This window comes from Ascidia mentula, chromosome 7 (assembly GCF_947561715.1).
Source record: "Ascidia mentula chromosome 7, kaAscMent1.1, whole genome shotgun sequence".
Classification (NCBI taxonomy): Eukaryota; Metazoa; Chordata; class Ascidiacea; order Phlebobranchia; family Ascidiidae; genus Ascidia; species Ascidia mentula.
The window spans coordinates 7,183,532-7,211,500 of record NC_138572.1 but is presented as its reverse complement, the minus strand read 5'-3'; the positions used below and the strand labels follow the sequence as shown (position 1 = coordinate 7,211,500).

Genomic DNA, 27,969 nt, shown 5'->3' with positions numbered 1-27,969 from the left:
AAATTAAACTACCAACCACAAAGCAACATGGCCACACAATCAAATAACAACAAAGGCCGTAGTCGTCATCCGCAATAGTGTGTTTAGTAATAACGAATGAGCTTTATCCTCGCCCAACCGAAACAACATTACCAAGCAGTCAGTTGGCGTGCATTTCATCAAAATAATTGTTGGCCTCAAAATACTCCGGATGTACCGCTATCTATAGAATGCTGAGTAAGAACGATGTTCGTGCAGCCAAGCAAATGAAGTTATTGAGAAACTTTTAAGGGAAGTGACAAAGAAAAAAATTGCACATTTGCAAACCATTTGAACAAAGAAACGAGAGCTATAGATTATATCTTTTGAGTTAGTTAGACATCTAACAATGCTTGCACTAACTTCTATGCTCTTAACAGTAGGATATTTTATTTCAGGCACCAAAGGTACGTGTAATTTAAGCTTATGTAGTTAAAGGGGGTGCAAATCATTTTAGACCACAGTGCGTAAAATGAAAAAATTATTTATCCCCCGCACTGACGAGGCCAGGATTTCTTTAGTCAAAAGTTTATTACGTGTTAATTTAAACAAACTTCGTGGTTTATAATCACTCTCTACATAAACAGCGCTTTTTGCTCTACAGCATGTGGGGGGTTCTTCGATGCTTCTGCGTCCCTCCAAAATATCGACTTCACCGGTGATCCACAGACGATCATGCACAACTGTGTATGGGTAATCAACACCACTTCACCATCGAAGTACATTTACCTTCGCGTGGTTGAATTCTCAGGAAGCGGCTACTGGGAGGTAAAGGCTGATATGTTTGGACTTGTAGCTTTTTTGTTGCTAATTAAAGTTGAAATTAAAGTCTGATCAATACTGCGGAGTACCAAGTTCTGCAGAAAATAGGAAAATAATCAGCAGTTACATTTAGATCAACGAAGGCGGTAAGCTTATTGGTCAAGTGTTTGGGGGAGCAAGGGATGTTAGGTACGTTGTGAACAATCAAAGTGCCTCGGTAAGATTCATCAGCGCTCAATATACATACGAGGTACTACCATCCTCTTCTACAACGCAAATATCGTTCCGAATGCAGTATGAGGAAGGTACGTAACTTTTGGCTAACTTGTGGTGCATTTGTCACCGACCGTTTTTTCCATTGTTCCTTTAAATTTATCCAACACTAATAGGCAGGGTTAAATACAGTGTGCCTCGGGGTTTAAAGAGGCGATGTCATTACTGTTTGGATTGCAGATTAAAATGAGCAAATTTGACAACCTACTTCAGAATAAAACTGCAAAATGTTCCTTGCAGTCAATTATGTTAAATTTCTCATTACCGGATTGCATATGTTGTGTTGCAAGTTGATATCAGAAAGTTACACCGCAATTTATATTTGAAATTAATCTTCGAAATGTTCATTGCAGTCGATCCATGCGGCACAAACTTGATTGATTCCGGAACATTTCAATCCCCGGGATTTCCATCTTCTGTCCCTACCAACACAAAGTGCGGGTGGGACTTCCGCGTCACCTCCAGTGTCGGAAATAAGATTATGAAAGTTCGTTTCAAGAACTTAACTATTACCAAAGGGATGGACACCATTCAGGTTCGTATAAACATAATAATTTAGTATAATAAAATTTTTCCAAAGCTGTACGTACTGTTGAACACTGATTTTTGAGATCGTTAATTGGATCTTGTAATTAATCGACAGTCTATAATTTCGAGTGAAATCAGTAGTTGCGTCTTGGCGTGACATGAGAGTTTACAGTTCCAAACCCCTTCTTCCGGGTGCTGTTGCGGATAGGGCGGAGAAAACACATCGTGTTCATGAAATTACTCATTTTTGTCGTTACGTCAAGCACAAACAGAACTTTAGCGCCTGACTCTACAGCTGTGTTGTTGTAACGTAATGTATCAAATCTTCTTGTGTCAAAAGACGGTTTACTGCGTTTGCCACTATTTTTCGGAGTTCTTTGCAAGACTGCTTGTAGGTGTACGATCGGACAAAGTTCCTTGGGAACGTAACAGGAAATATAAGCTTTTACCACAATGTATATCTACGCGTGTACATGGAAACCAACGATTTCCCAAGTTCCAACTTAGCATTCAATGCTTCATTTACTTACAGCGGTAAGAGAAACCACGTAGACAAAAACCTTGACCTTGAAACCTTGACTCCAGGCACCATTACAATAGCACCTTGCATTTTACCAGTATGCGGGGAAAATCTCACCGCTACGGACATAAACCAGGAGCTTACCTCTCCCGGATTCCCCTATTTGCAATACAAGCATGGATATATTTGCTCATGGAAAATCACAGCCGCCAACAACAGCAAAAGCGTCTATATAAAACTTGTCCAACTGAATGCACAATCCGGGAGCATGAGAGTAATAAATTGCAATGAATTGTATTTGGGGTAATGAAAATAAAACGAGTATTTGTTGCAGATCGACGCCCAGACTGCTCAAATACCCTCGATTCCCATGTTTATTTCGCAAGGATATGCCACGATTTACAACAATCTAAGCTTTGTGTTGAACGCGACTCGGATTGACGTTCGGATTTTAAACGCTATTAAGGGCTTTCGCCTGCTTTACTCTCAAGGTGCTTGTTGTCATTTTCTTACGGCTACCCACATAACTTACAAACGTGCTCTTTATAATCAGAGATTACGAAACGAAAAGATCTGTTTAATGTTCTAACATTTGTCTGTAAAGCCCAAAGCAGGTTTTAACTGCAAACCTTAAGCAATCGTGGCAGAATCACAAACCATACAAAAACGTAGAGAATCACATACCAACGTGCTTGTTTGTATATTTAACCCAAACTTATATTTTGTCAGTTAACAGGTGCGGCTATGAAAGTCGTACAATGTTAAACGGATCAATATCCTCACCAAATTTTCCACAACCAGCACCACCCAACGTGAAATGCGGATGGATTATTTACAAGACCTCAGGTCAAGATAGAACAAAAGTGTTTCGACTTATGTTAAACATGCTGCAAACTGGAAGAGGAAAAAATGGAATCTTGCAGGTCAAAACAAAAAAGTATAGTTAGTTGATGTTTTCAAATTTTGATAGTTTTAAAACCTAAGTAAAACGTCACGACCATGTAATTATTTTTTTTCCAGAAAAGTGGCATCACTACAACAATAAGGCTAATTTGTCTGGACAACCTATCAAAGTTTAATTTAAACTAAGAAGAACACAGAGAACTATGGCGTTTTTTAATGCAGGTATATGATGAAAATGGTCTCATAAGTGATCTCAACACCCATCCCCAGTACATGGATCTTGTATCTGACTCCATTTTACGAGTTTATTATGAAAGCGGGCCAGATTACGGCATGCCTTTCAGTGGAAATTACTCCCATCAAAGTGAGTAGTTTTGTACCGTAATAACGTAAAATGTCTACATCGATATATCATGGTGGTGGTGCTTGTCAAGTTTTTTTTACCTATTAGGATACTACTTGGTCAGCGATAAACAAACTGACCGACAAAAATGCCTCGTAACCGACCAAGTTGTCTATATAGACTTTCCAGTTGTAGTGAAACATTAGTATGCCAACAAGCTGTTATGAATGATTATTTATCTTTCGAACACAACAAGTTCTGACAAACATTCGAATTTGGTACCATTACAAACCACATAAAGATTTTTTATTTCCAGTACAACCAACCAATCCAGTTACATGTATAAGTCTGGCACTGTGCCATCATTTATTATTTAAAGCATTGCCTTCGTTTTCACAATTTCTTAAAATAAACCTCATCCATTGCGCAACCAGCAAACGCAAGCTATCATAGCATAATTCATGAATTATTCCTAGTCAAAAGTTTTTTCCGAAACGGTAAACAACATTTAGCTTGCACGAAGACTCTCAAAGCAACGGCCACGCCTCAAACTGTTACCTCGCCGGGATTTCCATACTATAAGGCTCGGGACATTCTGTGTCGAGTGTCAATCACACCTACACAACCATCTATGAGTATACATCTAAAGGTGTCCGGACACCCTAATTATACACTTGGATGCTGCAGTCGAACGCAAGTACAAGCAAAATCATATTTTTTGTGAATCGTAGATTGTTGTTTTCATCCTCTTCTGGGAAAAAAATTGCTGTTCCCTTCTGTCTTTTGTTTCCCCTCTTTACCTTGACGCTTTTTGTAAGCTGCTCATTTGAGTACTGATGATGAACCCTCTATGAGTTCGAAACGTTTACCAGCATTATGATAAACAGCATTCTAGCTTTGGCTTTTTTATTTAGACTACTTAACTCCAGATACTTTGCACCCAAGTAGAATGTTGTGTAATCAGAAGGATTTTCTTAAATATGGCTAGAAATAGTAGGCTTCTTGTCAATAAAAGTGTTTTTCTTTGGAAACCTGATTCCCAAATGTAATTGCGAGCGTACAGGAACACCACATATGATATTTGTTACATGAAGATTTTTGAAGACACTAGCAGTCTCGGAGTTTTCAACTACGATCAACCTGTGCATGAAATAATTGCTCATCAATTCCCTTTAAACATTGTATACACTGCCCGTTCCCTGCAGCTCACTGGTTTTTCAATCGAGTTCATCGAAAGTAAGGAACTTAACACTTAGTAGCCTACCTTAAAACTTGTAAGTCGTAAATATTATTTGTTTTTGCTGACAATAAACGTATAAAACCTTCAGAATAGATAAAAGGAAAGAATATACTAAACATGGATATAGATCTTGTGTATAAATGTGAGGGTTCATACAATTTTATTCGGACGTGTTATTTGACGTTGCTTCATATTGACCAAAACCCTTTCTATATTTCTAGCATATGCTATTTGACTCAAAGATTTAAGTTTAATTTTTTGGTATTTTCTTCAGTACCGACTTGTGGTTACTCAACGAACGCTACAACAGGAATTATCAAATCACCAAACTACCCCCAAAACGCCAATTCGAACCTTTTGTGTGGTTGGAACGTGCATTATTCCATCAAACAGTTTGACGAAAACATGGTTTTTAATTTAATTAACTTCCAGGTGGAAAAGAACAACACCATCTTTAAGGTAAGTATACAAGTATGTAGCAAAACGACAAGTGCACAAAACACTCCATCACGATCTCATTTCGTTTTTTTCGAGGATGTCGCCTTCCAATATGAGGTTTTATTATTAGTTTCAAAATCCCTGCCACACAACAACGTATATCGACATTTTATATCTACATAGACAGAATATTTGTTCAATTATCGGCAAAACCTTTTCGCACTTGGGTTTTTTATCAAGATATACGACGAGTCCCTATCAAATCAACTGACTCTAAACAACACCATTCCACACCAACTGTTTGTCTTCTCTAGCGTGATGCGAATATTCTTTAAAACGGGCAATCATATCCCTTCGGGCAGTAGCTTTACTGGCGAATTCCAAACTCGAGGTATGTCTGTCACTGGTGCAGAAAACATAGCAAACATACAATTTGAACCAATAAGAAAATACGACATTAGTCAATTCAAGAAAGCAGAGCTAAAGAAGTATTTTATTAACGCTTGACTATATTGCTATATAATATAGATGCCTATTCTGAAATGGTAAACTATAATTGCTCATTATGTTGTAGAACATTGGGTAGTAAATCTCAAACTGTTACAGCGTTAACTTTTTTTATTCGATTGTACAACAGTTTTGCTATAAATTGTGAAACTTTACAGTTTGCGGAGGTAGCTTTGTGGCCAACACCACCGAACGCATAGCTTACCCATACGGTTTGCCGAATGTTACTCCGGTGAATATGCGAACTTGCAGTTGGAAAATTAACTTCAATCGTACAAAAAGTTTGTACATCGAAGTGGTCAAGTTTGCTAACACAAACATACGCCGTGTCTTTCAGGTTGGTCTTTATGAAAAAATTATTTTCAAATTAACTTTGCCTCCATATGTAACCCAAACTTTCACGAACTTTAAATAACTTATGTGTAGATTACAAGGTGGCTCACGCTCCGTGAACCCATAGACAATGTGAAACTGGTCGTACATGAGACTCCAGCAGATCTATACGACTCTGGCTATGCTGCTACCTTTAAGTTTAAAGAAGGTAAGTATTTCTTTTCTTGTATATTTAGGACGAAACACCACAGCATGCTTTTAAGTTCCTAGATGCGGTCGCACTATTTTGGAAACGAATGGCGTGTTCTCTTCAAGCGAAATACCAGTGACTAACCAGAGTCAAATTTTCTGCGGTTGGTGGATTGACACGAGATCGTTATTAACACTGCATTTGCAGGTTTCTAACACTTCTTCACCAACCACTGTTCTGAAAGTAAGTTCTGGAAGATCTGTAAATTTGGCAATATTCTGAGGTGGACACTTCATTTTTTTCTTTTAATGAGAAAAATAATGATTTAGGTAATTACATTTTGTTTACAACAGGTTTATGACGACGTGCGTGGATTCAGGGCTACAGTGAGCCCCGGGCAGGCGATGAGGTTTTTCGGAGTTCGAACTGCTGTCGTATTTCTAGAGCTAAATCTAACTGCCAAACAACACATTGACTTTAATGGATCATTAGCCCTACAAGGTTATTATTATAGCTTCAATTCAGTAGCTATGACACATTTCTTAATTCTCTATTATCTGAAAAAGATGGGTAAGTCGTTGCTTTCTGAAGTAGCGTCCCGCGTTGCAAATGTCGTCACCAAGTCGCATCACGAGGGACAACTACCATAGTTAAGGTCACTGATAAATCAAATCAAATCATGTTTATTTTGCGAAAAAAAGCAACTACGCTTAAGAACAATATACAATGAATTATGGCATAGGCACCGATAAAACCATGATGGTTATGAGGAAAATATATATTTGTTTATTCTTAAGATTGCCACTTCACTGGAAACGTGAGAGAAGTCAAGAACATATTAAACCTTTTCGCGTCGCAAGCTGTTTACGCGAATGGCGTCAATTGCTTTTTGCAGATTTCGCCGTCAAACCTTTCGAACAGCATACACACTAAAATAATTAATATTTTTTCCAACCCTAAAAGCAACGTGCGAGTACAGGTAAGGGCTATTTACAATTAACAGTAAAATAAACATAATGTTTGAAAATGTTGCATAATACTTTTCTAACAAACATTCGGTATACTGGTAGAAATTTCATTTCTTTCACTCCTCTAATATTTTTCTGACCAAAATACTTCTAAATGACGTAACCAGCCTACTGATTTTGCATATTTACATGTCATTTGATAATTTGAGTTCTGTGGTTTGCATAGAACCTGTAAACCTTGTTTGCAGTTGTTTGAAAACAAACTCCTGGGAGACTTCTACGGACCTACAAAGGATATTAACATCGTAACGCACAGCAATCAACTGACTGTCTATTTAACTCTAAACAACATCAACGGAATTGTACCATTTGAGATAGAAATCAAAGAAGGTAAAACCTAGTTTTCAAGCTGCACTTTTACCGTATTGGATCAGATCAAACTGTAAGAGAAAGATGTACAACAGTAATTGACTTCTTTAACCTAAAGCGTACAATGATTTCCACTAGTATACAGTCAATCACATGTTCAGTTTCAAACCTGTTGACCACACACTTGCATCTGATTGTTGCAAGTTGTCTATCTTACATGGTCAACACAATTTTCTAAAATGCTTTTTCTACTAGTTACAAGATGTGGGTCCGACATAACAGTCGGAAACAGCACCATTGTTTCATCGGAAGGATTTCCAAACTTCGCACAACCTAATCGTACTTGCGGATGGTTACTAAATCCGTTTTCATACGGATACTATATAAATTTACGTTTTCTACAATTAAATCTACAAGCATCAGACAAGTTAGAGGTAATTTTTTTTTGTGCCTGCTTGGTAATTAGAGCTTGGTTCTACCTTTGCAGCTGTACAACGAGGGGAGAAAGTTTTCCGATCAGAACGTCAGCGCATTTTTAAAGGAAACATTGCCTTTAAACAAGTTTGTGCGCATCTACTTTAAGACAAAAAGTGACAGCAGACGAAGTCGTTTTTCTGCAAACGTAACAACGGAACAAGGTAACAAGTACTTAACTCACAAAAATAGAAGGCCCCAACCATATTACCCATTACTCATTCGTTTTAATATGCCTATGTTGTTTTCCTGCTGCAACAATTAGCATAGTACTTTTCTCTTAGTGTATTGCGGTTGACGTGGCAAGCAAATAGGATATAGGTAATGACAGGTATAACACTTGTAAAGCAAGTGTAATTAAGAAGCCAGAGGAGCGAGCCAACAGCATTTGAAAACCTTATCACGGTCTTCACTAGTGACGTAACATTACGGCTATATTTGCTCACATTTTTGATAATAATAATAAACCAATCCTTGGATTGTAAGAAAAATTTTTAAACCGGCACTTAAGTTAAAGCTTGCTCTGAATTTTAGTTTATAATTGTCAATTACTTCGAATATTTTAATAAAAGCCTAATCACTAGCTAAATTTATTTGTTTTAAAGTGGACATTAGAGACTGTGGGGGCTATCTTCCTGCCACCACGCAATGGCAGGAACTAAAGTCAAGAGGATATCCATACAATCAGCTTCCGAATTTGTCATGTAATTGGACAATCGCTTTCTCAACGCGGAAAAGAGAAATCTTTATCGAAATTGCAGAAGTGTCGCTCATGGGAAGTGGATCATTTCAGGTAAGGTCAAAAGTTGCGATACAAAAAATTTATATACCAGGTCTATACTGCAAATGTATGATAGAGTATTGGATAATTTGAGTTTCAGATCTGTTTAAAACAACTTCTTAACAAACTAAACATTTATAGCTGTCTTTGGATTTCCAGATTTTAAACGACCATGGAGAAGTTTTGTCACTATACAACCAAAGCATTTACAATATATCTTTTCATAGCTCAACGACTGTGTTTGTCACTTTTCGTACTTTTTCGAATCAAAATGGAAACGGGTTCTTTCTACGCTATAAAGAAGGTTAGTACGAAGAAAATTAAAGAAAAAACACCTAACAGGACTTTTCAAACACTAGTGCAGTCCTCATTAAACTTTCCTTAGGACACGAACGTATAGCTCTGTGATACGAAGTATTTACTAAAAGGATGAGAACATTTAACACAATTTAACAAAAGGATATAGTTTTGGGCAATAGACTATGGGTATTATTATACCACATACCTTGCACATATGTCAGCGGTCCAACTGCCACAAAACCTGGCAAATTGCACACCTTCTGTTGATAACTCTGGCTACTCGTGCAAATGCTTAGACCAGTGTTTCTCAAACTTTTTTTCCGCACCGCCACCCAAACACCCGAGTCATTTAACAACGCCCAGCAGACCAGACAAAAAACACAACGAATTTATTTGTTGCTTGTTAATTAATGCGATGGGTGAGGTTAGTGCAATGACACCAATTTCTCAATATTAGGTTACATGTCGGACAAAAACAATCGTAAGTCTCCTCAATTGTCGATATCAAGACGATTTCTTTTTCCGTCTAAAAGAGTGGTGAATGCGCTGAACGCACGTTCCACCAAGTAAGAGCTAAGAAAATTACGGAAAGGTGCTCGCGTTCCACCTGGAATGAGGTCGCATACCACTTGTGGTAAACGTACCACCGGTTGGGAAACACAGACTTACGCTATAAGAAAAAAATTGCCATGTCACCAAGCACCCCCTAATCGCCCATTCAGTCTCCGCGCCCCCCGTACGATTGCAAACGCCCCCAGGGGGGCCCACTTCGGGAGCCACTGGCTTAGACGGTTACACCGGCGATGGAACATTTTGCACACGTAAGCACATAGCAAATTATTATATGTTGTCACAAAATGTTGCATTTTATTCCGAAGTTATTGGCCTGCCAGTGTAGCAAGTTGAATGGACGAATTTAGCATGTAGTCATTTTCTGATCACTTTTGATTTCTGCTTTTGCAGCTACAATACCATCAAACGTGTGTGCCACTTGCCATAACACCTTGGCAACATGCAAACCTTCCGCCGACTATTCAACATACACCTGTATGTGTCTGAAAAAATACGAAGGCGATGGAATTACATGCAAACGTAATTAACTTTTACATCAGCGAGTCCACACACAATTTAATCAAAAATTTTCCGCAGCATTCTGCAATGGAACAGGTTATGATTCTGTTACTGGGAAAGCTTTTACCTTCGGACGAGCAAGTATCGGCGATTCGCCAAACTCTGTCGAAAAGTGTCGAAATGGTTTGTTTTTGTTTCTTGTTTTGGTTTAGTTTACGACGCAACAAAACCACAAAAAGTAAAGCAAGAAAAAATGAAAAAGTGCATGCAGTTCAACCCCTTTTTTTAGTAGTGCTCAACATCATGGGACATTTTTAACAATTCGTCTCAACTTATCTAAAAAAGAGAGTAAAAGAGGATATTCACAGTACGGATCTCTGTTTTACAGGAAGATCAATAGCGTCAGCAGTTTGCACACAAGGCACAGTAGATTCCAACGTGGCTACCTATGAGAAACTCCACGTTTTAGCATGTTCAGTAAATTTGTCCACGATACTGTCCAAAGCGCTGCAGGTAACATCCATTCAGTTGTATGAAAATAATAGATTGTTTTGATGAAGCTACCTTGCTATCAATTTGTTGTCGAATATCATGGGCAGATAGTGGTAAATACACACACCAGAACCATTTCGCTAAACTTTAAGTTACCTGCAACCACTGAATCAGTGAGCATACGAATTACGGACCTAAAACTACTTACGTCATCGTCAACTGTTAACTTAACCACGGAGGAAACAGCGGCAGTGGCAAGCACATTGCTTCAATTAAGCCAGAAAGATCCTACAAAAGTGCAGGTAAAATAGATAGTTTTTCACATTTGCCACCGCTTTTTGTAGCCAAAATATTTCCGCTACGAAAGTCGAATTTAAAGAAAACTGTATATTCAGATCACAAGACAGAGCTTATTGGATACGCTTTTAGTCACAAACAAAGTGCCGGCATCCTTGCCTAACGATAAAGTTCATTCACAGTAAGTGTTTCAACGTACTGACTGACAACAACTGGTAATATGAATAGGATTCTGGGTAAAAAACATATGCATAGGTGATGTTTAGAAATTATATGGATTTAAGTTACCGCAATGATGTTACCTTTGTCAGCATGCCGGAAAAATTCTTCGAAATTTCTTATGAATGTTTCAAAATTACTTTTTGCAAAAGGGAACTACATTACGTAAAAATCACGGTCAATGTAGAAACAATACAACCTTTTGCACAACCGTAAAAAGTACCAATCAATACCTTTATGCAGAAAACTAGTGGAACAACATAAGACTTTGCTAAAAGTCTTGCAAGATTTTACAGACCGCGTTTTGTTGCCTGGAAACGAAACATCTCTTACCCTGATCACCAAGAGCATTACAGTGCAGGTAGACTTAAAGTTGAAATCAAAGTTTGGTAAAAAGAGAAAATAGCATCCACAAGAATGCAACATGTTTATGACTCAGGTTGAGGAACAAATGCCCGAAGCAGGAAAGTATTTTGATGCCACTTTCGCTCCTAAACTACAATCGGGTGTTGCTTACAAACCTCAAATCAATTTCGTCATTCCGGCTAAATTGATAGAACAAGCAGCAATGTCCATAAGTTCGAATTACGGACGTGCAAAGCGCAACACTGCAAAGCGTCCAGTGCGTGTATCATTCGTTCTTCATCAGACTAATGCCTTGTTCCCAACGGCTGAAGATGACACAAGCGAGGTACTTACGCCAACAAACAATATTAAGCTATTATTAGCAATTTTTGGACACTGTGTTGTAGCTATGCCTTGCTACAGGTGATAACAGCTCGTATAAAGAACTTCAGTGTATCAAACACCAAACAAACGGTCACCATCATCTTTAACAACCGAACCACACGCCAAGGAAGCGTTCGTCTACCATCAAATCTGTTGAAGGTATATGTGAATCGCCTTCACAATCTCAATTAGTTCCCAACTTGTTAATTTAAACACTGAACAGGAGAAAGTGACTCGAACTCAATGTGTTAATTTGGACCAAAAAATGTTTCGTTGGGTGCCAAAAACATGCAGACTTGTTAGTGGCCCAGATGGAGATCCACGATTTCACTGCCACCAACTCGGTCACTTTGCTATGATTGTTGTGAGTAGATTAAAATAACACAAAAAGTCTAGCATTGTTAAACTCATACCACATTTCAGAAATCAGTGGTCTTGCCATCAGCTCACGCACTTCACGTTGCAACTTACATCGGATGTGGTTTATCAATAGTCGGATTAGTGCTTACTTTGGTCATATACGGCAGTGTCAAGTAGGGTTACAAGATAAAAACAATAGAAATTCAGTAAAATTAACAACATAACTTTAACTCACAGGGCTCTGAGAATAAAGAAGCCTACTCTGTTTCTGCTAAACATTTGTTTCTGTCTTCTTGTGGTGAACATCATTTTTTTGACAAGCGCTGGAAACGTGAACAACAGAACAGGCTGTTACGTATCAACAGCCTTTCTGCAATACTTTTTGCTCGCAACATGGTTTTGGATGAGTGCTAACGCTTATGATTTATACAATGCTGTAGTTAAGGCAAGACCAAACTACTTTAATACATAATAATACACTCACCATGTACTCTTTCTTAAGGTGATGAGCACAGCATCTGATAAAATTCGAACTTCTTCAGTGATTGTTGCATACTTGGTTCCCTTTCTCATTGTGTTGATAAATGCATGTGTTGCAATATTGGTTCATGATCTTCCAAGATACAGGCCAGGTATATAATATGCCAGTTGCACAAAATCACAAACAAAAATATTTTCTATAAAAAATAATCAACAAAAATTTAAACCCTTATTTTATCAAACTTAATGAAACAATTTCAGTAGTTGCTGTTTTCCAGATGACAACTTGTTCATATCATCGTATCAAGCAAGACACATGTGTTGGGTGCATCTTGGTTCTCTGCATTATGGATTTCTTCTGCCAATAGGATTGCTAACCCTTTTCAACTTGGTTTTGTTTGTTACCGTGTTCACCAGTTTAACCTGCAAAAAGGAAAAGGTGTTGTCCACATAATGCTTGCAAATTATTGGGAACTTAGCCCTTTATTAAGTTATTTCAAAGTTTAAACTACACAATTTTGTACCTTTTTCACATAGTCACTGCAATGTAAATTTACTAAATTCAAGCAAGCCTTGACATCTACAAATCATTTTCAGATCCGCTCTTCTGCACAAAAAAGAACTAGTTCACAGGACTTCATGGTGGCCATTACACTAATATCAATGATGGGCTTAACATGGATATTTGGATTTCTGATGCTTCTAGCTGAAGATGTGACTTACCAGGAAATTATGGCATGGTTGTTTACAATTGTTAATTCCCTACAGGTATAAATACCTCCCACATAAAATAAATGGTTTCATGAAATATTTACAAAAAATTACTTTAACTTTTTCAGGGATTTTTTATCTTTTTGGTAAACTGTGTTAGAAATCCAAGTGTAAGAAATCTTTGGCTGCATCCAGTTTTAAAAACATTTGGCTGCAGAAGGTTCATTGCAACATCCACAACTGTTAACAACAGCAGGAGTGGTTCAAATGATGTTGGCCTGATAAATACCAGAAGTCAGCAGAAATCAGAACAAAGCGAAAGTGCACAACTGTAAACAATGAATCCGCCTTTATATGTTTCTAAAACCAAATATATATCTTGTGTATTTATCAAGACTTTTAACATTTGAAAGCTTGATAATTGTTGTTTGACAAGTTTGCATTGTATATATAAAGTAGATCTTCTCAAACCATGGGTCTCAGTCGATTTGGGTTAAAAATGCAACGAAACTACCTAAAAGCACACACACATCTCTTTGTTCATATATAAAAACATTTGATTGTTTAAGTTGGTGTGCCAATAAATCACATATATACTCAATACATACATTAAATGTGTTAATATTTAAATAAATTTTGTATAACGTTTGTTTTGTTAATATATACACATTTCCGTAAAATACAACATTCACCCCACATTGGAAAAAAATGTCATTGCAAAAAAAAACTAACTGAAAAGTATTTTGCTAATCCGTGTAACTATTGGCTGACAAACAAAACATTCAAATTACATACTTTCCAATAAGACATTCACCTTAAAATGGATTATGTGAATTTATTACTTTGAATACCTGATAATACATATTCTCATGCTAAAATATGTAATAAACCAATGAAAGAGACTGAAATGACGAGTATTGTGTTTAACTTGTTTCTCCTTTTATGATGGAGGGTTTTGGACCATATTGTTTAATTACCTCTCTTTTACAATAAGATGGTATTTGGGAATTTACAAAGAAGCACACAAAAAGCTAGGTCAAATTTAATTTACCTTCAAATGCATAGTTGTAATGCAACCCCTCGTTTATGAAAAAAGGTTGTCATTTCTTACTCCCGGTCTGAAGTGCACAATGTTGCCACAACCTTCACTTAACTTGCCGTGTTTATTGAAGTTCCCGCGCTATAATAAAAAATTCGCTACAGCGAAAAACGGTAAACTGTGTTAAAAAATTATTTTATGTAAGGAAAGTTGAATGAAAATTTGGTTCTTGTTAATGTAAACAAATATGTAATTGTCACTCATAAATAAAAGTGAATGCTAACGTTATAAAATTGTCCGGTGTAAGTTTTTTGTCACCCACATTGCCTGCATTTCTATCCCAGTTTGTGCCCTACGAATTTTATTTCCGCCGTATGAACGTATTGTTTGTACAGGTTGACTAAGATGAGATAATTAACCTTGAATAAGAGGACCATAGCTAGAACGCCGTATACTGATGATGAAAGGTCGCGTTTAAAACGTCTGCTCAGTATGCCCAATATTCTAGCTTATGCTAAGTTTGCACATGGGAAATTTGTTTCTTACATTTTTATGCCATACATATATTTTTGTTGACACTTTTCAAAGTGTCTGTGCAGGGTATTTCTTGTATGTTTATTTGCTTACATTATCAGCAGTTCAACGGGTACACTGGACAAAAAGGACAACTTCAAACATTCACACCTGTACAGCGAAGGCATAGAAAGGTAAAAATATGTAAAGGAGCTTTTGGCAAAAAGACCACAAGCAGCAGCGGGTGAAAGGCAGAAGCAAATGAAAGAGAGGGACGAAAAATTGAGCACAGAGAAGCAAGCAGCCTGCTGGTGTAGGAAAGCTAGCAGAGGATTTATGTATAGTTAAGATGGGCGAACGAGCAGCTATCGCAAACAAAATGATACGGAACTTTACGTGTGGGCAAGTTTAACAGAACATAAGTGTACCTGAAGATATTTAAGCATTCGTCTGCCTATAAAATCTATACTTTTTACCACAAAGGGGCCTTTGAATGCAAGCGCCGCTCGCAATGAAACTCAGTCTAGACCAGGGGTTCTTAACCTGGGGTGCATGAACCCCCAAGGGGTCCGAGAAGATGCATTAAGGGGTCCATGAAACGAAATAAAATTATTCCGAAAATCCACGTATTTTCCTCTGTCCATAAGGTTTCGCTGTCCACGAATTTTTCGACATTTGCAATGTGTTTCTTGCAAAGGGGTCCATAGCTTTTCAAAGAATGTTTTAGGGGTTCGTGATCCAAAAAAGGTTAAGAAACACTGGTCTAGACGAACACAAAATTTGCGGCAGAAAATTCAGTTGTGACACTCACATTATTTTGGAATTAATTGATGACGTCATTACTATATTTAAAAAATAAAAACAATTCGTGGAACTTAAGAAACTGATGCTTGTTACGCAACTTGAAACTTAATGGTAATAAGCTCCACAAATAGCAGATACCTAGTGTTTGGCATTATTCAAAGTGTATAAATGTATGTAAACAACTATTTTAACGATAGGTAAGGAGGGAAGTAAGGCGTTCAGGCCGACAAATTTGACTTGCTACTCAAACAACAAATAATAAATCACGTAAAAACTCCAAATAACGCAACAAGCCAAGAAAACGGAAACGCCGTAATTTTAGGCAGAGTCTGTGTAACGTTTTCACGCCTGGAAAACTTTTCAAAAAGACGCTAAAGAAACTCCAAGTTGGAGGAGGCGTTGGTCTCATTCTGTTGGCCACAAATCGTCGCCTCGTCAACTTTTTCAGTTTTAACATTCCCCATCCACAACGTGGAGTCACTGGAAGCAACCAAATCAGGCATGTTGTAGTTGCTGGCGTTTGGTTCCTGGATGAAACAGATAGGAAAAAAGATTAGAAAACAAACAATCACACCAGAAACGTACTTGTAAGAATGGAAAGCGACAATGCTCCAGATAAAAAAAATTAGCATTGCAAACTACCTTGTTATCGTCGTTGACTGATTGTGGGAATTCCCCCGCGTTACGGTTCACCGAAATCGTCTGACGTAACATAACTCGTGTCACGTGACGGGCAGCGTTGGGTAGACCTACCAACAAATATCGTTGTTAAGGGTTACGCATAATAGCAAACTGCACTTCTCAGGTATGTTGCTTGACAACATTAAAAAACACGGATTTACCAATTTTTTTTAAAACAAGAGCTTTCGTTAAATTCCTTCGCCTGATCAATAAATTGTTTTTTTTTGCATATTATCAAAGGTAACGGATAAAATGTTTTTGCTCTTACCAGATTTCAAAGAGCTGTTGTTGGAGATGGTTGACAAGCCGCTGCCCTCCCTAATTAGCGACGAAGGAATGGCGTTCAGCATATTCATAAAGCGCTGGCTGTCCGTCGTATTTTGCCTGTAAATCATGGAGTGAAATGAATATGTTACCACATGGAGATTTGAGACAGAAGTATACAGTCAGCTTTATGGCCGATTTCGACCCAATATCAGATCACTCTCGACCACGTCTTTCGTTGTTAACAACGTGTTCGTTGTCACTGATACACAAATTTCGCCTCTAGTGTAAGATACTATTACACAAGGTAACAAAGATTTCGTCATACTTGATCAACACACAAGCCTATCTAACATAGAAATCTGTGAGAATATTAATGCTATTATTTAATGTAGTATTTCAACTCAAATTATAACACAGCTAACCATCAAAATTCGCACATATTTCTATTTTGAACAGACTTATACGTGGATCAAGTTTGTCGAAAACTTTGTGACCCGGTGTAGTAGTATTTTCCGCCTACAGTGATAGGCAATGTCAGTATCGAAGAAATCACAGCGCCGTGTCTCACCTTTCCAGCTTAGGTCCCTCTCTCGCGCTTTGCCCATCGGGAACATCAAACCCTGCACCGACACCTTGGTTCCAAAAGCTCGAAGACGGAAAACTGCTCGATTGTGCTTGCTGCTGATCCACGTATGAGAATCCCACCGAACCAGCTACGTCATTCGGGACTTCCCCGGTGGGTGTCACGGTCAGAGGATGGCTCGAGTGGGTGGGGGTCATCGAAAAGGACTGGGTGCCGCTTGGGGCCGCGGAGGCGGACAAAGGATCCGCTACCGTGAAAACGGACGTCACTGGAACCCTTAAATCTGTACATTAAAATGTTTTGTAAATTTTGGTTGTTTCGACAGAGGTATGAAATATATTTTACTTGTCTACCGAAAAGGAGAGCAATGGTCTAGTATGTATATACAAACCAACGATTAAATTAAAACTTAGGTGCTAAATACGTGAACTTTTGGTATGTTGACAAACCTGTATTTATCTCACTTTTGGATCAAAACGAAAACGCGTTAAATTAATAGTCTCTAATATTTCAAACAACCAAACTGTACAATATGATTTTCCAAACATAGGACAACTTACCACACTGCTTCTCGTTTTGTTGCTGTGGAACTGGACGATTTTCGTCGGAGCTGGAACTTCGGCACGGGCTCCTGTAGACAGTTAAAAGTGTAATGAAGATCGTCCCTCAGGAGTTACATTGTCCTGTCATACCCAACTAACTACCCGAATGTGAAGAAACAACATCAAGGACTAAAAGTGCTGATAACGCCAACGTCGAAGTAACACATATGCGTTGTTATATCAAAGACTTTATTTTTGCGCAAAACTGCTTTTGTACAAAAAAAAGCGCAACTGATAGAGACAGTGTACGAAAGGTGTGACGTCATAAATACAGCACACGAAACAGTGAAGGCTGACGTGACGTCACGGAGACTCGTATTTACAATAACACGCCAAAGAAAACAAAAGGCATCCGACAACAGGTTCACCAGATTATATGAATAAGCAGTTTACGGTACCGAAGTGACAATTTGGTGTAATTAAACGAACCGCGTATACTAACGTGCTGAGTTTCTTTGCTACGAAAGTCCAAATTTAATTATTAACCAACATAAAATTGTGTCCTCAAGTAAGGTGCTTGTGTGTGCAAAAGCGACAAAATTTAACTGAAATGTCAGAAATGTTTAAAAAAAAACATCCACATTTACGTACAGTATGACACAAACACGTAAAAAGGCACCAGCAAATAGACTTTTAGCAGAGGACGGATGACTTCATAATGAAATAGTTGCCACAAAAAGTTGAGATGACCCACACAATTGTATATGAAGTAACAACAAATTGATCGCATAAACGTGAATAAACCATGGGCGGATTTTTTGTTCAAATGTGTTCGTTGTGCACAATTTACCATGACAAAAATTAACTAAACACATTTAATACACGTTGATTCTTGGTAAAGTAACGTGCAAAGATAAATACGGAATATCAGAAAAACGTCGGAACCAATGGAATAATCAAACATCTATAAATACTGCGTTAAACAGCATACTTGTGTACGTCATAGATTTCAACAGCGCTTGTATAAAACAATACGGTGTTTCCCACAATATTTTGCGCTGTTTTGGGCGCGAGGGAAGCACTGTTTTCACGTCGTATGCGCACAGTGGGTGATACACCGCCTTCGAACTACTGGGCTACAGAGAAAAGCAGTACGTAGGAAACCTACTAATAGAAAATAGTAACTACGGGTCTCTTTGTAAGGCCCAGGCTTTAGGTGTAAAATCTACGCGAGTCTCTGTATGTGTTTTTGGTAAAGAGGCTGTAGGTGGGTTTAAGGGTGCATTAGTTGGGACTAGGCAACTCTCTACGGGGGCATATGATTGTGCGTGTGAAAGCCATTGTCCCGACGCTCGGGTCGGGCGTGCTAGCAGCGAAACGGAGCCTTGGAGAAATGCAAAAATTTGGCGGCGTATGATTTACCGAAAGCCGGCGTGGGCTGAGACAGCGAGTCGGGGTGCTGGCGACCATACAGGCGCCGTTGATTGGCAGTTTTGATCCACGTGATGGGCGGGTTAAAAACGCGCCTTAGTTATGCAATAAACTATGTACAGCTCAAAGTGATTTCTGCACAGCTTACGTGTGCACATGAACATGTAAACGGAATGGCAGGCCTGTGCTTTACCGCATATAGTTACATGTATGTATTGGTGGTATTAGCAGCGAGTCGACCTAGGACTCAATGTAGCCTCTATATCAGTCAGCATTGGTAGTGATGGCAGTAACGGGTACGTGCTCTCTCGGTAAGGATAACTGTTTTGCAAGCGCAATATACAATGCTAAGGCTTGATTCGGTACGTCCAATTTGAACTTGCTTGGGAAATTTTAAGGCTATAGCGTAAGGTTGTTTAGTGGCTTGATTAGACCGAGGCAATTAAACTCTTGGTTGTAATGAAGTTTCTTTGGGGCAACGGGACGAGAGAAGGCACGGGCTTTCAGGGCAAGAAAAGAAGAAAGGCGTCTGCAAGTTCTACAGTTGTGGATACATTAACTCTTTGGGAAAATACAGGAAATAAAGCATGCGTGCGCTTAAAATGCACGGAACTACAAAAATAAAAAACGACACATTATCTTCGGAACACGCACAGTGTGCGTTCGACACAGACAGGCAACAGAAATAAAGATTTGAGATTTTCTGGACGTTCCTCTTCGACCACGAGGAATGTGATCCACGCGCATACGACGGCGTGAAACGACGCAACCCGGTTGGCTGCTTTTGTCACGTGTTGCGTCACGTGACTCAGAAAGACGAAGAGTTGGCTGGCTTTCGGGGAAAACCCTTCATCGGCAGCTGAGGTTCCATTTTAAAACTTCATGGGGGAAAATGGGTTGGGATAAAGAAAAATGGGAGGCAAATGACATACGAGAAAAAAGAAAATTGGAACCGAAGATATGTGGGTGGGGGGAGGAACAAAATAAAATAAAAAACATGATTAGTTTTGATGACCATTTGAAATTAAGCGCCGATCAATTGCGAAACGGCGCCGGGCGCTGATTGTTCTCTACTCCAATATTACGTCAGTGCTGAACGAACAAGCATAATTTCAAAGAGCCACCAAAACTCAGTGGGAACTCGAAAAACAACAAAGTAAAAATGTCAAATAAAAACCGATTTTCGGAAAACCAAAATTTCATTTACAACACACGCAACACCATGCAAGTTGGTTCAGCACTTTTAGCCCCCGTGCGGTTATTACTTTAAACAATTTATCCGCTACTGGGCGCTACACTCATTTGTACATAAGATAGCAAGAAAAATATATAAAGAGTTACATCTAAGTCTGACCCAGAGTCTTAAATTCCAAGAAATCTTGGAAGTTAAAACGGTGCTGATTGGTTGCTATATGGTCCAATGCACTTAATTTAAATCCTCTCTCTGTTGACCTCGAGACTTAGCTGCCCTAACCGATGAGCATATCAATTTGTCTGGCCCGTTTTTCTTATTCATTTCTTATTCACGTACTGTTTGCCTTGGTCCTCATCCTCCTTTCTTCGATAGGCGGCGATTTGCTCGTTGCTCACGTGATCCATGAGGTCCAGAGCTTCTTTTACTTTTCTTATGATCTCAAACTTTTCGCGTCCACGTATCTGCGTCATTAACAAGTCACAGTTACGTCACTCACGATTTTGCCGTTTTCGTTGCAAGAATATTTTTTTTAAAAGAACGAAAATCAGTAGCTGTACTGTGGAAATTATTTACTTTTGAACAGTTTAAGTTTAAATGTGCGAGCAGTCTATTGCGTTTACAGGTTTCTGTCACCGTATTTTCTTTTCTGGATCAAATGTTAAATACCTTCAGCACGAATTCTTCCTGGTCACCGCTGCAGGGCTTTTTCTTTTTAGGGATTACCATTTCCATTGTTCCTTGAATGTTCTTGTAAGCTGGAAAAGCAAACAAAATACTTATTTTTTGCGCGTTCGCGTTTGCAAATCAACTGATTTTACTGGAATAGTTTACAACCATCACGTTTTTAATCTTGTTTGAAAGCAGAAAAGCAAAACCCTCAAGTATACCACAAGTCGCCTACTGTTATGGATCGTCAGTAAATGACGCTTAATCAAACAGAATTCTTGTCTAATGAGAAAATGTGGGAACGTAAGTTTGCACAGTGGCAGAGAAATTGCATAGCGCCAATTGTTTTCATTACAAGAATCACAAAAGCGCTTGAACAGTTGGGCTTTGTGTTGCGGTTTTCCTATGAAAAAATCCATATTTGTGTTCCGCACAACCTCAAACTGTCCCAATTGATCCAATTTATCAGCGTGTCCAATTACACAAGCCCGGTCAGGTAGAGCGTGCAAGAGTCTGATTAACCAGCTGCTCTGCCTTTTAAACTTTACACCGAAGTGCTTGTCTAAAAGCAATCGCCATGGCAACGCTGATCCGCGGACACGCCCGAGTGAACATGTGCCTCTCAGTGGGTCCCACCGATTCAGGGGCGGTGACAATGAAGACAATGCGGACGCAGTTTTGCGTGGCGTTGTACTTGATTATAGTTTCGACAGCGTTGGGAATTTGTTGGCAATCATGAGGACAAGGGAACACGCTATGCGTTCGCAGACCAATACAGTTAGAAATGAAATGTTCCCACGGGTAAAGGCGAATGTAAAAGCCGGTTGTAGCGGTGGGTTGATTGTGGTCGTCCAAACATGGCCGACGAGGCCAAAAACAAATTTAAGCTTTGTCGTGAAAGTAATTTTGACGGCATTTTAAGTACAGGTTTTCGAGTTATCAAACCCCCTTTAAATAGGTATTTCATCTTAAAGCGCTGCAAAGTGATAGCTGTCTTTTTGAAAACCACGTGTGCATCTAACATGTTGTGACATGAGTGTGTGTGGTGTCAGATGTCAAGTTGCAACATATTTTTAACCGTAACAATAGGAAATTATTTTTCCACGGGCTTTGCCCCACACCGGCAGAAACAGAAAAGCCACCGAACTTTCTTAAAAACAAAACCGACTTACGTCTTTTTGCAGCGTTTTCGTTGCAACCGGCTGTGGAACCATTGTAGTGGGTGCGCTGTTTTCGTTCTTCTTGTGTCCGGTCGCGACCAGGACAGGAGCAAATTCGTACTTCCACGACACGTCGACCCAACACTTGACCGCTAAAATAAACAGTTTTTATATTCAATTGAATAAGAAGAAAAGGAGCAGCTATATGGTATATAGTACATGCCATTATAAAAAAAAACTAACATGAGCTGCAGAAACATACAGCATTCCATTAAAACGGGTGCGCTTTTTTAATAAAACTATTTTGAAGGTCAAAAAGTAATCTTTCTTGAGAATACAATTCATGCTATTCTAACAAACACAACAACCACTAGTTGATCTAAACACGCCCTTTTTAGCTTACAAACCTTTTCAAAATTATGCTAAGCAATCTGTACTTGCAATGCTCATAGATACTTACTCATGTTCAAGGGTGAATACGGTTAGAAGAGGTCTTCTGTTGATGCCACCAACGCAACTTGAAAGACACATAAACTTGTACAGGACGGTCGTGTATTCGGCTCCCACCTGTACGAACACAAACATCGGTAAAGCGTTGAATGTTATAATCCATAGCTATAAATATTATAATAGAGTTTCTGTAGTAGCATTGGAATTTGTTTACATAGTTTACAGGTTCGAAGTGTCAGCAAAAATACGTATGAATTCAGAGTTATAGAGACTTGCATTTAAGTTTGTAAATTACCTGGGGTCGTTCATAGAACACAGTGACACTTTCCCGTCCATCCTGGGCTGCGGTCTCGTAACGAACATTTGAGTCATTCGGCATTTCAGCGCGGATCAAATGGCTGGACGGAAGGTAACCAGCTGTTGACACAAAAAGGTTTGCTAAAAAACAAAATAAAGGCTCAAACAACCTTATTGCATTGCTGTTACTACGTCATGAAAACATGTGTAAAAAATATAAAATGATAAATTGGTTTTTAATTCCACTTGACCACACGGTTTGCTACAGATAGTTTTGTACCAGAAAGGCCATTTAGATTGCTCTCTGTTGGATTTATTCGGAAAAACCCTACATGTTAATACAACGTAAACCAACGCGAAGGTTTGGACAGTTAAGGGTCAGTGTACACACACTTGTGTGAGTAAAACCGATGAGGAAAACGGTGAGATTGACACCACCGATATCAGTTGGAAGACCGGACGAGATCCTTTAGCCGAACCCCGCTTTTGTATGACAAACTGGCCGAGATTAAGAATTTCAGCAAAAGTCACATCACAAAATAAACAACCGTCTTTGGACTTCACACCGAGTGGTGAAGTATGGAGAAGGGTTTACATGGCGGCACGTCGCCGACCGTTGTGAATGCGACAGACTGACGGCAGTTTTGTTTTCTTTTTAGCCAAGTGCGCTGCCGGCCCCATGCGACACTATATTATTTCAAGCCTTTATGACGCGACAGGGCGCCATTGATGAGGTCACAATGCCTTCCAGGATTCCACGCCGCCGAGGAAGGAGTGACTTCGTTCCATATATAAAGTTCCGGTGCCTTTCGCCAAAAGAATAACTAAATGTACGACAAAACCCTGTACAATAGCGTAGCGGCGAGGAACGTTCAATTGCTTCAAGTTATTTCGGCGCCGTGTGAAAATATTACGGCCCTTTGTGCTACTGTGTACTTTTGCAGGACGCTTAAAACGTAACCTTTGCGAAAGGGGGCAAAATTATTGGTTTTCTTTGTACAGCGGTTCTTGATTGGAGCTGATGCTGATAACGATAACTAAAGTAGCGACGGTGTTGGCGAATTTCAGCCAAATAACCTTAAAACTGGCTTGTATGTTTTATTGTTAGATTGTATAACCCAAATATCCCATATACTTTACCACAATCTAATTAATTGGCTTTTGACATGAAATATTGCCTGCGGTTCCTAAAGTTTATGGCCTGTTTGCGGTAAATTACCCGTTGATCACAAATAGAAAGGACAAATATATTCGAATATTGCACCGACTAGAACATCACGATTAATCAACAGTAGCGGGGACAAACATTTGATTTTCGCCGCCTCGGTAACGTCGCGTTTATGAAATAGGCAATCGAGACTTATTTTCCCAGGCACTTGAGTGGCGACGAAAGGTAACTTGTTGCCCGTTCGCTATAACAACACGTACAATCTCGAGGTGCCGTCGAGAAGCGTAAATATTAATCAGGAGACCGCTTGTACTTCGGCCTTGTAGCCCGAGTTTACGGGCTACACTGTAACGGGCCCGAAAGTTGGTTTAACTGTCGCTAGGAGCACGTAAGGTGGTCGCGGCGAAAGGGACTTTCCCACTTTTCAGGGTCAGTTTACCGTGTGAAAGGCTTTTAGCGCTACGACGGCGATCGGAAAATTCGTTGCTCTTCGCTACTGTTTTACATTTAACACCGGCGCGAAATTTTCTTTGGAGGGCGTTCGCGCTGATGACTGGTTTTTAGCGTGGGAACCGGTCGAGATGTGCGGTCTTGTAAATGTACGTTGACGTGTTTAAGAAGGCAACTGAAACTAGGTGATTACGTAAATAAACGAAAGAAAGTAAATGTACTGAGTACACACAAATGACTGCACACAAGAAAGCTTAAAGGTTAACAACTCTAAGCCCATTAGGAAAGATGGAAGATTACCCCTTATTGATTTGTTTGAAAGTGAGAAAATTTTTGGCATTTTGCTAATTTTAGGAAGTGGGGAAGATACCTTTCTAATGTTTGAAAATAATTAGGTAAATTAAGGACAAAGTGCTAATTTATAATCGAAGAAAAAAATTCTTGATTTATAACAGAAAACTACCGTCAAATACATAGCAAAAAGATGGCAATATGTGTCCGACAGATTCCAACAAAGTGAAAGTTTAAACGGCAATCAGTGCTTAAAATACCTAACCAAGTTGGCCAAGAATCTAACACAAAATAAGAAGAATTTCTTACATTCGTCGGGGATCCTGTGGTTGGGGCATCTGGTGACGATATCGGTCACGTGTTCGGGTCGTTTGAAGACTGCCACGGCCCGAATGACGGAGTTCATGGGTGGTGGTCGCGTGCATTTAAATCGCACAGGACATGTGACGTTCATTTTCACAAAGAGCTTGTTGAGTTGATGGGAGTACTGTAGGAAAACACGAGGCTTATTGCAAGGATGGGAGAGACTGGGAATAGTTTTACATTCATGCAAACTATAATGCGCCAACAATTTGAAGTGCTTTTCTGCGTTTTTCACCAGTACATGTTGCCACAATTTTTTCGATTAGCTGTTGCACCGTTGCACCTGAATCCTTTTGTGTTTTTGTGGTCGCTAACAAGACGGCAGGACGACTTTCCGGCACGAGCTTAACAAAACCGCTCTTAATAAATAAATTCTTAACGGCAAAGGCGAGCGTCGTGGTGTATATGCACAGCCGGGTTGAAACGATACCAACGCGGCGTGGCGTACTCGACTACAATGGGGTTAATACGTTGGGGCCGGCGAGAGCGCACGGATCCAATAACTTCTGGATTGAGTGGTAAGGGTTTTCGACTTGGCTTGCACAAATAGAGTAGGACCAGAGTCCCTCAGCTGTGCCAAAATTCGCTTGATGTCTAAGGCGTGTATAGCGGGGCGTGTGTTTGAAACGAGGGTCTCTTGTTGGAGCTGTAACGTGCTCCATTTTCTCGCGTGTTTATTTGTAGGATAGAGAATGGGTACGTAGGTGTTAAGGTTAATAATGGCGGGACAAGCGTGGGCGATCGCTTGGCGCTTTTAGAAGACATTGCCGAGCGCGTATTGAGAAAAGTATTCTGCAGTGTATTTGTTGCCACGGCGGTTTTGTATATCGTAATGATAGCATTCCAGTTTTGGAAACTAAAAGAGTGGCTTTACTTTGTTTGATGAAAACATTAATGAAACTTGACTGTGGGTTAAGTTGAACCCGCAAAAAAACACGTTCCAACATACCGTTAATTTCAAAAATTTCGAGGTTTTCCCATCGCATTTTACGACCAAGCGCAAATTTAGCATAATATTTGTACACAAGACCAGACCACTGCACGGGAGCGGCACGAGTCGTCAATTAGCATGGATTAAAGGTGAAATTGGGCGGAAAATCTCCGCAAGCGAAACTGTTGCGGCGCCGCAAGACGAAAAACCGTACGGGTGGCCCGTGCCAAGCACAAGACGGTTTGGAGGGATTACAGAGGGCCACGCTGAGCCTGCTATACACCGGGTTAACGGGTGGGGCACTTAATGGCCGTTTTACAGACTCCAGGCTATCGAGACCCGAGACATCGCCTGTGCGCCGATTGTGACGCAACAATGTTGGGGCACGTGGTGGGCTGTGACGTCTTGAAAGCCGCGTGATCAAGGTTACCACAGGGTAAACAAAACTTCAACGCATGAGTTTTGGTTTAACCTTCCACATACCCTCAGGTGACCTTTGGAATTTTAACTTGTACACGGCAATTTACACAAAAATCCATTTGCGTCCAGGGAGACTTAGGTTTAATTAAAGCACAAATCCTACCGCGAAGGCAGTTTCAAAGCCGCGCTGAAAAACCACGCTCAGATCAAAGGGTTAGCAAATATACGCGCGAAGCAAATGCTTTGATGGCGCCGAAGGAGGCAATGTTGTTACAAATCCACGCAGCAAGTGCCAGTAATCCCAACTGGCCACACGTTCTCTGGCGTAAGATTTATTGAAGTTTGCGAAACGTCGAAGTCTATTTGGGTTCCACAGGGTTTGTGTATACAACATAATAATTCATGAAGTTAGTTTGCTTGTTTTCGTAAACATGTCAATAATTAAAGACTCGTGCGACGAAGACGTAATGTACGTTTCTTTAAAAACGCAAAAAAAATCAATGAGCTCCTGCGCTACTTATTGATCGAGAAAGCGGCGGTCGCCATGGCCACGAAGCCTCATCAAAGGCGGGAAAGACAACAGCTTTTATTGGCTGTCTCCCCAATTTTGCACGTGACGCCCCAATACCGATGGGAAGGATACTTGACCGAGCGGAAGATGAAAGTTAAGCAAACACGTGCTCCAGACTCTAATATGACTTTGGAGTTACCACCGGCAGATAGCTCGGTGTGGGGGAAATGGGTGGGAAATGGAACATATGCAGAGGGTGATGCATGTTTAAACGCACGTAGTGGGCGGTGATATGTTTGTGCGCGCCGTTTCGGCCATGATATACAACGGGCAAAGGGCGCACACCCAACTTCGCGTGCAAACAGCGCTAAAGTTAACAAACAGCAGAAGCTATCTGCAACACGTGGTAAACACCGCGCCAGGGAAACTGTCCAAATGAGTTACGTAGATACAGTGACAACATGGTATTTTGAGTCAAAAGTGTCTTACTGTATATTGGGCGCTCTTGGGTGCTGATTCGGTCGCTTCGCCAAAGTTGATTTGGAAGTCGTACTCCCCGGCATAGTCGGTGCTGAAACATAAAGAACATATTTATTTAATTTATATCATTCGAATTTACCACCACGTGCTAATGCATAATTGATAGTACACTAAAACACAACGTTGAAAGTAGCAAGCACGTCGTTTAAAGTCTACAAGTTTCGATAATTTGTCCACTCGGCCACACACATACTTTAAGGGTAGTTAGTCGCACAGTGTTGTGTACATTTGTAATAGTTCCGTAATCTTTGACACGTGCGCAAACCGAGCGTTAACAATAAGTGCCGCATAAAAACGGTGGCAATACGTCAAACATCAAAGGCGGTAAACGGATGGCTAATAAACCGTCATCGCGCCCTAT

The 27,969-nt window shown here is 39.7% G+C and overlaps 2 protein-coding genes across 6 annotated transcripts in view; one reads left to right on the top strand and one right to left on the bottom strand.

Moving 5' to 3' along the window:
• The first annotated feature begins 302 nt into the window (after nt 1–302).
• Nucleotides 303–14,022, top strand: LOC145909428 (cubilin-like). The gene is made up of 38 exons (XM_082996821.1): nt 303–425; nt 623–786; nt 914–1,085; nt 1,407–1,588; nt 1,977–2,115; nt 2,200–2,375; nt 2,436–2,592; nt 2,831–3,024; nt 3,227–3,368; nt 3,860–3,996; nt 4,442–4,583; nt 4,862–5,046; nt 5,266–5,416; nt 5,691–5,869; nt 5,959–6,073; nt 6,129–6,298; nt 6,409–6,556; nt 6,853–7,034; nt 7,272–7,413; nt 7,648–7,826; nt 7,880–8,030; nt 8,472–8,659; nt 8,807–8,951; nt 9,911–10,039; nt 10,097–10,201; nt 10,407–10,531; nt 10,663–10,812; nt 10,906–10,988; nt 11,270–11,387; nt 11,466–11,717; nt 11,795–11,914; nt 11,979–12,119; nt 12,179–12,288; nt 12,353–12,560; nt 12,618–12,747; nt 12,874–13,034; nt 13,193–13,363; nt 13,435–14,022. Exons 1-38 carry the CDS (start codon nt 368–370, stop codon nt 13,639–13,641), a joined length of 5,808 nt encoding a protein of 1,935 aa, XP_082852947.1. The 5' UTR covers nt 303–367; the 3' UTR covers nt 13,642–14,022.
• A 919-nt stretch (nt 14,023–14,941) lies between these two features.
• LOC145908063 (uncharacterized) overlaps nt 14,942–27,969 on the bottom strand; it is a 40,220-nt gene continuing 27,192 nt past the window's right edge. For all 5 annotated transcript variants that reach the window (XM_082995230.1, XM_082995232.1, XM_082995233.1 and 2 more), the window contains 12 exons: nt 27,558–27,639; nt 25,153–25,330; nt 22,933–23,054; nt 22,648–22,754; nt 22,200–22,339; nt 21,028–21,116; nt 20,698–20,822; nt 17,754–17,824; nt 17,179–17,476; nt 16,612–16,727; nt 16,305–16,411; nt 14,942–16,189 (listed from right to left, as the gene is read on the bottom strand). In XM_082995230.1, the coding sequence (XP_082851356.1) occupies nt 16,034–16,189; nt 16,305–16,411; nt 16,612–16,727; nt 17,179–17,476; nt 17,754–17,824; nt 20,698–20,822; nt 21,028–21,116; nt 22,200–22,339; nt 22,648–22,754; nt 22,933–23,054; nt 25,153–25,330; nt 27,558–27,639 (1,591 nt within the window). In that variant the 3' untranslated portion in view covers nt 14,942–16,033. The remainder of the gene's footprint in view (nt 16,190–16,304; nt 16,412–16,611; nt 16,728–17,178; nt 17,477–17,753; nt 17,825–20,697; nt 20,823–21,027; nt 21,117–22,199; nt 22,340–22,647; nt 22,755–22,932; nt 23,055–25,152; nt 25,331–27,557; nt 27,640–27,969) is intronic.

Bases quoted from the DNA above. Each gene is read 5' to 3' on its own strand.
- LOC145909428 (XM_082996821.1), top strand. From the start codon at position 368: ATGCTTGCACTAACTTCTATGCTCTTAACAGTAGGATATTTTATTTCA. The intron at 11,718-11,794 runs GTACTTACGCCA...GCCTTGCTACAG, and splicing joins CTGAAGATGACACAAGCGAG to GTGATAACAGCTCGTATAAA. The intron at 11,915-11,978 runs GTATATGTGAAT...AACACTGAACAG, and splicing joins TACCATCAAATCTGTTGAAG to GAGAAAGTGACTCGAACTCA.